Genomic DNA, 11,204 nt, shown 5'->3' with positions numbered 1-11,204 from the left:
GAAAGTGTCAGGTAATGTGTCAATAAATGAGTAGTAGTTATATAGTCCTAGGGTCTTCATGTGTCGCTGTACGACAAGTACTGTATTGCTAACCACAGAGTCACAGGTTCAAACCCACCAGTCGTTCCTAGGAAACCTTATATGGAGTTGCTATGGGTTGGAACCGACCAAAGGTACTTAACAACAACAACAGATGCAGTTCTGTATTCCCACATTGTTTATACCATCACTGGGGCCACCTCTACCAGGAGTGTGTCCAAAAGAAGTCAATTTGATTTTAGTTGTTGGAATCTGGAACAACCAATGTTGTCATTGGTCCTAGTAAGCAGAAACACTCTTAGCTCACCACTCCAGCATTTTACAATTTTCTCTCCAATTTCACAGTAACATTCTCAGTCCCTCACAAGAGTTTGTTGTTGTTGTTAGTTGCAATCAAGTTGGTTCTGACTCATAGTGACCCTATGCACAACAGATCGAAACATTGCCCGGTCTTGTGCTATCCTCACAATTGTCGCTATGTTTGAGACCATAATTGTGTCAGTTCATGTCATTGCAGATTTTCTCTCAATACAGATATATCAAAATACCCCTTAACACCAACTCAATCCCACTCCCTTCCCCAAATTAACTGCTCTTTGTACTTGGCTTATCCAAGAACTTCTTCTGTTCCTTTGCAAATGTTTTGCTTTGTTCTTTACTATAAATTAAGATCATGCTGTCTGTCTGTAATAGTCTGCAAGTTGGTGTCTTAGACATCATTTCACATCAATATATGTGTCTTTTTTTTCAATTATTTTTAGATGCTGTGTACATCAATGGGGACCTTGTGTGCTGTAGGATAAGAACTCGACTGCTAACCACAAGATTAAGCCCACCAGCCACTATTTGGAAATCCTACATTGGGTTGCTATGAGTTGGAACTGACTCGACAGCCCTTAACAACATGCACATCTACACTATGAAATACACACACAGTGTGAAATGCACACACAGCATGCAGTGGGCAGTGTAGTTTGAAGTTCAAACTGCATCTTTCGTCTGAGTGGGGCAGTTTAGGCTTGCATTGGAAAACCAGCAGCCTTTGTTCTGGGACTGAGCTCCCTGTATAAAGGTTCCAGTAGCAGCAGCAGCTCTAACCTGGCAAATTTCTCCTCAGTTGACCTCTTCTCTTCCTGTTCCCAGGAACGGAGAAACTTTGGCCAGGTGTACAGGCTTCGGAGTCAGGTTGAATTCATCCTATCCAATCACATCCTACATGTGTGTCTTTGAGAAAAATATTTTACATGCTAAGGCCTAGTTTCCTTAACAGGAAAGTGGGACATAATAACCATACAAAAAGTTTTAACAGAAGGATATCTGAAAAGTACTTGCTAGCCATTTTCTTTCAATTGGTGTTCATTATTATCATCACTTCTTACTTACTGACCTCACCAGCTTTCTGCTTCCTGTCACCCTAGGATACGTTCTAAGGAACAGAAGTTTATAGAAAGATGAGTCTTAAGAAATCCTTTCTTTCATCGTAAGGAGAATTATAATGGAAACAATACTACCTCAGTTTGCACCCATTCTCTGTTTCACTGAAGGCTCCCATGTACCTCTTCCCACTGGACCCTCACAACTCCCCTATGTGTTGGCTTTATTAAGCATTGTGACCATTTTACAGATGAGGAAACTGATGTTCAACGGTCAGAGTTGTGACCATCTCCAGGTTGTTGTTGTTAAGTGCTGTCGAGTCGATTCTGACCCATAGTGACCCTGTATAGGGTTTCCAAGGAGCAGCTTGTGAACTTGAACCACCGACCCTGCAATTCAAATGACATTGCAGTCTGACACCTTAGCCCAGGACTCCAGGTTATGTACCTGTTATTTGGGGACATCAGAATCTCAACTCAGGTCTTCTGATTCCAAATATGAAGTCCCTGTAGAATTGTGACACCAACTACCATTTCTAGACTTTAGGACCCACACACCACAATTCCTAGACACCTAATGATGACTCACTCATATATACATCTATAAGACATTTTTTTTTTTAATGTGCCAGATGCTGCCCTACAAGTGGATGTAACTGGATGGGTAATAGGACAATCCAATTATCTATGGCGGGGTCAACAAACCACAGCCTGTGGGCCCAAGCCAACCTTATCAGCTAAGAATGTTGGTGTTGAAGTGGGATGGAGTCGGTTTCAACTTACAGTGACCTGCCCTGTATAGGGTTTCCAAGGAGCAGCTGGTGGATTTGAACTGCTGACCTTGTGGTTAGCTCTCCAGTGCTTATCCTCCAGAACCATATCAGGTCTTACTTTTCTAAATAGTTGGGGAAAAAATGATGGAGTATTTTGTGGAATGAAATTGATGTGAAATTCATTTCTGTGTCCATAAATAAAAATAAAAAAAAATTTGCAACACAGTCATTTGTTTATGTTTTGTCCAATGGCTACGTCTACACTTCAATAGCAGAGTTGACAGAGAATGCTTGTAGTCTGCAAAACCAAAATTACGTATATCTGGCCCTACTGAGAACAAAAAGTGTGCTGATGTCAGGGCATTTACTATCTATCCATTCTTTCTCTATAAATTTATCAAATGCCTACTATCTAAGACATCTTCCAAGGTTTTTTGTTTTTCTCAGTTTGAACATCCTTAAATTTTTAGCGCTTCCTTCTGTTCCTCTACTTTATCTAAGAGTTTGAATTAGATTAGATGATAAAATTTATCCCATCAAATTACAAAACAGCAGCCTCTGGTGGCTGATCTAAGTATTATTTGGATTTAATTTGGTTACTGAAATTTGAAAAGAAGGAGTTTTGGCAGTATAGTGGTTCAAGCTGCAATTTCAAGGGCAGCAGTTCAAAACTATCAGCTGTTCCGCAGGAGAAAGAAGAGGCTTTTCTGCTCCTGTAAAGATTTGTCACTATGCGCCAGAATTGATTTCACAGCACACCACCACCACCACTGTTGAAAAGAGTCCTGGTGGGGCACTGTGGATTAATGCGCTGGACTGAAAAATTAGTTGGAATCTCAAGGTTGGCTGTTTAAAATCACCAGCTGCTCCTCAGAAACAACTATTGAAAAACCAGGTACGTTATTATTGGTTAAGGAGCTCTGGTAGCGTAGTGGTTACGAGTCGGGTTGTGAACCACAAGGTTAGCAGTTCGAAACTACCAGCTGCTCCGCGGGAGAAAGATGAGGCTTTCTGCTCCCGTAAAGATTTACAGCCTCGGAAACCCTGTATAGGGTCGCTATGAGTCGGAATCGACTCCACGGTACATAACAACAACAACAGTTATTGGTTGGTTGGTTATGTGCCATGGAGTCAGTTCTGACTTTTTCTGAGGCTGTAAGTCTTTATGGGAGCAGAAAGCCTCATCTTTCTCCTGCGTATTGGCTGATAGTTTCAAACTGCTAACCTTGAGGTTAGAAGCTTGACTTGTTAGTGCTCCTTGTTATTGTTAAGTGCTGTCAAGTAATTTTTTGACTCTTAGTGACATTGGATAGGGTTTCAGAGGATTGGCTGGTGGGTGTGAACCACCAACCTTGGAGTTATAAGTTCACTACTTTTCCAACAGCATCACATCAGGACTCCAAAAGGGAAGCTGCTGGTTTTGTTTGTTAAGTGCCGTGGAGTCTGTTCCCAATCATAGTGATCCTGTATAAGGTTTCCAAGGAACAGCTGGTGGGTTTGAACCACAGAGCTTAGGGTTAGCAACTCCTTAAAAACAAGGTATCTAAGAATACAGTATGTAATTGAACCATTCTTTACAAGCCTGTGAAAGAATGAGCCTTGAGGAGACATTGGTTATCATTCAGAATATTTTCATGTGGTCAAAGTAACCCTTGAATTTCCATGGACATTACAAAAGGCAGCCTAATGGGAACTAAACACTTGGATCCTTGTCCTAGCCGGTCTTAACCAGATCCTGACCAGGGGTAAGCAATTTCCCCCCCAATTTTATTAAATTGAACAAATTTTTCTCTTGGTAACCTTATACCTCAAAACCCCCAAACCAACCCCACTGCAATGGAGTTAATTCTAACTCATAGCGATCTCACAGGATAGAGTTGAGTTACCCCATAGGGTTTCTCAGACTATGTAACTTTACAGAAGCTGCCTGGCTCATTTTTCTATTAAGTGGCTGGTGGGTTCCAATGAACAGCCAAGCACTTTAACCACTGTGCCACCAGGGCTCCTTATACCTCAAACACAGCCACCCCATGTCTGTTGGAAGTACAGTAAAAATCTGAGAAAACCTGTCAGAGAAGGAAATGTAAACTCTTCCCAGTACAACAAGCAGTAGAGAAGTAAAACTGCACCCCGTCAAAAGCAGAAAACTTGTGAGACACTGAAAAAGGAGGTCATCCCATTGAGTCCTGGCCCTCGCCAGTTCCAGTATTCATAATTAATCAAAATTTCTCACAAATCTTCAGTCTAATTTGCTGAGGTCACTCAGTTATCAAGTATTACACTAAAGATTTGCTCTTGACTTCTGAAACTATACTTTTTAAGTGCCATTGAGTTGGTTCCAACTTTCCAAGGAGTGGCGGGTGAGTTTGAACCACTGACCTTGTGGTCAAGTGCTTACCCTATGGAACTACACCAGGACTCTGAAACTGTTGTTGTTGTTGTGTGCCGTGGAGTCAGGACCAACTCATAGTGACCCTGCATAGGGTTTCTGAGGCCATAAATCTTTACGGGAGCAGAAAGCCTCATCTTTCTTCAGTGAAACAGCTGGTAGTTTTGAACTGCTGACCATGAGATTAGCAGCCAGATTCATAACCACTATGCTACTATAGCATATATATTCCCTATTAATTTGTCTCCTAGAGATCTGATGACCAGACATTTGAAGTATATATCACTGGTCTGTGTCTCATCACGAGTTCTATGTACATTTAGAGCCACAGAACTTAAAAGAAAAAGTGAGTGATCAAATGGGTTAAATATGAATGTAGAAATGATACGATGCTATACAGTCCTTTTTTGTCTTCCTGTTCTCAGTGCACCATACTTCTTTTGGTTTTTTTTCACCTGTTGTTCAGTGCTAAGTTAGTTCTGGCTCCTAGCAACCCCGTATAGGGTTTCTGAGGAGTGGCTGGCAGGTTTGAACAAATGACCTTGTGGTTAGTAGTCTATTGCATATCCCTACAGTGTCACACTAAGTTCCTTAACTGACTTTTATTTTTTTAAATTTTTCCAGCTAATGCCACTTCATCTTTTAGATTTAGAAAATACAAAAGAATTTTTTTTTAAGAGGAAATAAAAATTGGCAAAAGGGAAAAAAAAATCTACCAAAACTAGTAATTTTCGTATTTTACTAATTTGGTAATTGATATATGAACTGTGCTCACACACACAATAAAACTCAAGTGTACAGATATAAAAACCCAATCAGTACTGATAAAATAACCTAACCAAAGCACAATTGTGTCTTGGTTTCCTCCTCACTCAAGCTAGTATGTCTACCCTAGTGATTTCTTCTCCCTTCCCCTCCCATCCCTGGTAACAGTCAAAGAATGTTTCTTGCAATGTGAAAAACATTTTAAAACTTTTTCTTATAACAGTGGTTTCATGCACTATTTGTCCTTTGGTGATTGACTTATTTCGCTCAGTGTAATGGTCTCCAGGTTCACCCATGCTACTGTTTCAACAAATCCATTCTTCCTTAATGTTGCTTTGTATTCCGCTGAGTGTCTGTCCCAGTCTGCTTATCTACTACTTCACATAGATGAACATCTATGGGCCTATTATGATTTCCATTTTTTTTTGCAATTGTTAATAGTGCTGCGATGAACATGGGTATACATATATCTATTTGTGTCACAACTCTATTTCTCTAGGGCATATCTCAAGCATTGTGATTGTTAGATCATATGGTTTTTCTATTTCCAACTTTTAAACGAAGCGTCATACTGTTTTTCATAGTGGCTGTACCATTTTATAGTATCACCAGCAAGCAGTATATGGGGGTTCCAGTCTGTACACCCTCACCAGCATTTGTTGTTTTCCATCTCTTTGAATTTTGCTATTAATGCTGGGGTGAGATGATATTCATTGTAGTTTTGATTAGCATCTCTCTAATGGTATAGTGTGGAGTCCTGGTGTGACGTTATAGGCTAATGTGCTGGACTGCAAAGTCATTTGAACCACAAGGTCGGTGGTTTGAGCTCATCAGCCACTCCTTGGAAACACTATACAGGGTGGCTATTGTTCAGAGCTGACTCAACGGCACTCAACAACAATGGTGTAGTGTGGCTCTGAGAGATAAAGTACTGGATGGCAAGGCTGGTCTGAACCATATGTTACTGATTCAAATTCAATAGCTCATTGGAAACCCTATATAGGGTCACTATGAGTCGGAATCAAGGTGACAGCACTTAACAGCAACAACAATGGCATAGTGGGTTATGAGTTGGGCTACAAATCAGTTCCAATCTGCCAGTCACTCCGAAATAGAAAGATGAGGCTCTTGGCTCCCGTAAAGATTTAGTCTCAGAAATAGGGTCGCTGAGTTAGAACCAACTTGGTGGCACACAACCACAAAGGTTGCTGACTGTAAGCGTTTCTTTTTGCGTTTGTTGGCAAAAGAATGTCTTTAGTGAAGTATCAGCTTATGTCCTCTGGCCACTTTTCAATTGGATTATTTGTGTTTTTCTTGTTGAGATATTGAAGTTTTCTAGAAATTTTAGAGATTAGTCCCTTATCTGATATGCTGCCTTTTGGTGAAGTGTTTTTGCAACCCCTTTTTTAAAAAACAGGGATTCAGGTTCAAGGCAAGAAACAACGTTTTTAATAAACTTTTATTTTTATATTCAAGTTAAAGCAGATACAGAGTTGAATGTGGAAATAAATAACTAAATGCTTTGGAAAGTTGCTCATTTCCTCCTCAAACTCGATTTATATTTTTTAAGCTCATGAGACACTTTACTTGATAAGAAACAGGACAAATGTAATTCAAAAAAAGAAAAAAAAAAAAATCACAACTTTGTACAGAAACATATAGCCTTCTCTGACTATAGGGTTTAGCTGGTGTTTTAATAATAACAGTTATAAAACGAAAAGCACACAAGACACAAACACCCTTCAACAAATTTACTCAAATTACCTTGGCTCAAGAAGAAAAAGGCACAGATTTAAGGGGATGACAATGATTATTAAGAGTATAGTTAAGTGGGAAGATCAGCCAAAAATTATACTTTATGAACTGGTCAAGAAAAATGAACAAAATGAATGCTTTCAAATTATCTGCCTTCATTAAAGTGAATTTTTTTAAATTAAATTGTATAAACATATGATATAAAGTTTGTACTTTAGCAAGTGTCTTTTTTTTTTTTTTCTGTATATTTCCTCTATGTACAAATCTTTGTATACAATTCCATTGTTCCTTATACATTTCCTATATACCAAGGTGAGCCTGAGCCTCCAAACTGCGTGTCTGAGTCTCTGTGGCACAGTCTTACAGTTGGAGCAGTGTTCAGCAGGAACAGCTGTAAAGTAGGAGATGAAGGTGCCAATCAAATGTAGTCATCTTCAACTGGCTCTCCATTTACATCACAATAGTGGATGAAAATTGCAACTACTCGCTGAAATACGCCCTTCTTCATTTGACGCATCTCTGAAATTTCCTCCCCTATTGTTTCCATACAGATGTCTGCAGATAGCTGCCCTTTCCTTCGAGGAGCATAGATGGTGCCTTGGGAAATAGAAAGAAAAAGGGATAAGTTTATAATTATCAGAATCATTTGGAAAGTTGCCCTGATTCAGCTGGTCAATGGTATATGCCTATAAAGAATACTTCAATATTTCCACTGAGGCACCAGACTGAGGAAAAGGGACCTGAGAATTGAACTCTGAAAAAACTGGCCAGTGAGAACCTTATCAATAGCAGCAGAACACTGTCTGATGGAGCGCGAGCAGATGAGCCCCTCAGATTGGAAGACACTCAGAACAGCCAGGGAAAGCGCTACCGCTTCAAAGTTGAGTTGACATCAGTGACTTGTGTGCAGTAAAGTTGTAGGGACTTTCATTTGCTGATGTGGCATGACTCAAAAGGTAAACAAACAGTTACAATATTCAATAAACATACAGCCCTAGAGTCAGAGAAGGCTATGTTTCTGTACAAAGTTGTGATTTAAAAAAAAATTTTTTTTTTTTTTGGGAATTACATTTGTCCTGTTTCTTATAATCAAGTAAAGTGTCTCATGAGCTTAAACATGGAATGTACAAGCTGTGAACCAAGGAAAATTGAATGTCAAAATGAAATGAATGCTTGAAGACTGATATCCTAGGCATTAGCGAGCTAAAATGGCATGGGACTGGTCATTTTTAGAAGGACAATCATTTGGTCTACTGTGCCAGTAACGATAAATTGAAGAGAAACAAAGTCCATTTATTATAAAAAGACTTAACACTAAAAATGTCAATATAACCCAAAACAGTATACAGATACAATGAAATCCCAATCCAGATTCCATCATTCTTTAAAATGATGGAAAAACTAATGGGCAGTTGATCTTTCACAAAGAGCCGAAACCCATTAAGTGGGAAAGAGATCATCTCTTCCACAAATGGTAATGACAAAAGTGAATGCCCACATGCAGAGAAATGAAATTAGATCCACGTCTCACCATATACAAAAACTAGCTCAAGATGCATCAAAGATAGTAAGTACAAATCCTAAAACTATAATAATTATCAAAGAAATACTAGGGGCAAACACAGGGGCCCTAGAACATGGCATAAATACACTATCAAATATAACAAAAATGCACGAATAGAAAAAGACAAACTATATGACTGGAACCTCCTAAAAATTAAACGTATATGAACATCACAATATTCACCAAAATAGTAAAAAGAGACCCACAGATTAGGAAAAAAGGTTTGTAAAAATTATATCACACAAGGGACTAATCTCTGTACAGGAAACTTTATGGCTTCAGCAAGAAAAACACAAATACTTCAGTCTGAAAACTGGACTGAGGACATGAACAAACACTTCACCAAGAAAGCCATCCAGGAGGCCAACAAACATAAATGCTCAGGGCCACTCACCTGTAGAGAAATGCAAATCAAAATGACAAGAAGCTATCATCTCACCCAACGTTCATTAGCAAATTCAAAAAAACAAACAAATGCTGGTGAGGGTGTAGATGGAACGTAACTTTCAAACCCTGTTGGTGGGACTGTAAATGATGAAATGAAACCACTGTAGAAAACAGTATGCTACTTCCTTAAAAAACTGGAAACGGAAATACTACATGATGCAGCAATCCCACTATTAGGCATCTATCCTAGAGAAATAAGAATTGCGGCATATAGAAAAGATAGATGTACACCCATGCTCATCACAGGCGAACACTATGGTGCTCATTAGCATAAGCACTGGACCGCTAACCACAATGGTGGCAGTTCACACTCACCAGCTACTCCACAAGAGAAAGATGAGGCTTTCTGCTCCTACAAAGATTTACAGCCTCAGAAATCCTATACAAGGTTGCTACAAGTAGGAACCAACATGACAGCACTTAGCAACAACAATAACATACTCATCACAGCATTATTCACAATAGCAAAAAGATGGAAACAACCTAAATGCCCAACAATGGAGGAAGAATGGATAAACTAGGAGCCATACACACAATGAAATGATAACCAGTGTTAAATAATGATGAATCTATGAAACACAAGGTTAGCAGTTCAAACCCTCCAGCTATCCTTGGAAACCCTATACACGGTTTCTGTAAGTCCGAACTGACTCTATAGCACTTAACAACAAAAAAATGAGACATCTCACAGTATGGATGAACCTGGAGGACATTACCCTGAGTGAAATAAGTCAGTCACTAAAGGCCAATGATTGAATGAACTGTAAAGTGGGAGAAAAGAGGAGGCTTTCTGCTCCCATGAAGCTTTATAGCCTAGAAAACACTATACAGGGTGGCCATGAGTCAGAACTGACTCCATGGCACACAACAACAGCAACATGACTATAAAAAGTCAAGAAAAGGTTTAGTTAGACAAAAAAGACTGATCCTGAAGTACACAGCCAATGACATATCACTACTAGGAGGACTACTTTAATATGCTTATTATTCAAATACACCCTAAAATCGCTAATGCCAAGGATGAAGAAACTAAAGACTTCTTACTATCTTCTGCAGTCTGCACCTGATCACAAGCATGCAATCAGGGTGCAATGATCATTCATAGAGGATGGAATGGGAAAGGTGAAAACAAAAGAGAAGGATCAGTAGTAAAAAAATCTGGCTTTATTGACAGAAATGATGGTGCAGATTGCATGACAGAATTTTGCAAGACTAACAATTTATTCATTGGAAATATCTTTTTCAACAATATAAATAGCAACTGTACGTGTGGACCTCACCAGATGGAATAAATTGGAATCAAATTGACATCTTTGTAAAGAGATGATGGAGAAATTCAATATCAGTCAGAAGGACGATTGTGAAGTAGACAATAAATTGTTGTTTTACAAATTCAGGTTGAAGATGGAGAAAACTAAAATAAGGAAGAGTCAAAATATCACCTGAATTTAGACAGCATCTCAGAAACAGATATGAAGCACTGAGCACTAATAACTGAAGAGGAGTAGAGTTATGACATCAAGAAAACTATACGTAAATAACAAAAAAGGTCATTAAAAAGACAGGAAAGAAGGAAAAGACCAAAGTGAATCATTAGAAGAAATTCTGAAACCTGCTCTTGAATGTGGAGTAGCTAAAGCAAATGGAAGAAATAATGAAGCAAAATTGCTGAACAGAGAATTTCAGAAGGCAGCTCAAGAGGAAAAAGTAAAGTATTATAATGAAATGTGCAAAAGCCTAGAGCGCAGAACTGAAGCATTTCTCAAGCTAAAAGAACCAAAGGAAAAAATTAAAGCTTTGGGTTGCAATACTGAATGATTCTATGGGCAACATATTGAATGATTAAGAAAGCATCAAGAGTAGATGGAAGGAATACACAGAGTCACTGTACCACAAAGAATTGTTCTATGTTCACTCATGTCAAGAGGTAGCATTTGATCAAGAACCAGTGTTAATGAAGGAAGAAGTCCAAGAAGCACTGAAGGCATTGGCAAAAAAGAAGGCTCCAACCTGGTTGGCCAGCAGTGTGGCAAGACCTGGGGACTCCTGGGCCCAGAGTCAGTGACATAGCCACAGAGGACTAGAGTGGAGAGTGAAGC

The 11,204-nt window shown here is 39.1% G+C and overlaps 1 protein-coding gene across 3 annotated transcripts in view; it reads right to left on the bottom strand.

Annotated features, from left to right (window-relative positions):
- Positions 1-6,780: 6,780 nt before the first annotated feature.
- Positions 6,781-11,204, bottom strand: part of FBXO38 (F-box protein 38) — an 89,755-nt gene continuing 85,331 nt past the window's right edge. For all 3 annotated transcript variants that reach the window (XM_006863849.1, XM_006863850.1, XM_006863848.1), the window contains one exon: positions 6,781-7,691. In XM_006863849.1, the coding sequence (XP_006863911.1) occupies positions 7,513-7,691 (179 nt within the window). In that variant the 3' untranslated portion in view covers positions 6,781-7,512. The remainder of the gene's footprint in view (positions 7,692-11,204) is intronic.

Source organism: Chrysochloris asiatica, unplaced genomic scaffold, assembly GCF_000296735.1.
Source record: "Chrysochloris asiatica unplaced genomic scaffold, ChrAsi1.0 scaffold00057, whole genome shotgun sequence".
NCBI classification, from domain to species: Eukaryota; Metazoa; Chordata; class Mammalia; order Afrosoricida; family Chrysochloridae; genus Chrysochloris; species Chrysochloris asiatica.
Note: the sequence above shows the minus strand (reverse complement) of the source record. Positions and strands in the feature narration are given on the sequence as shown.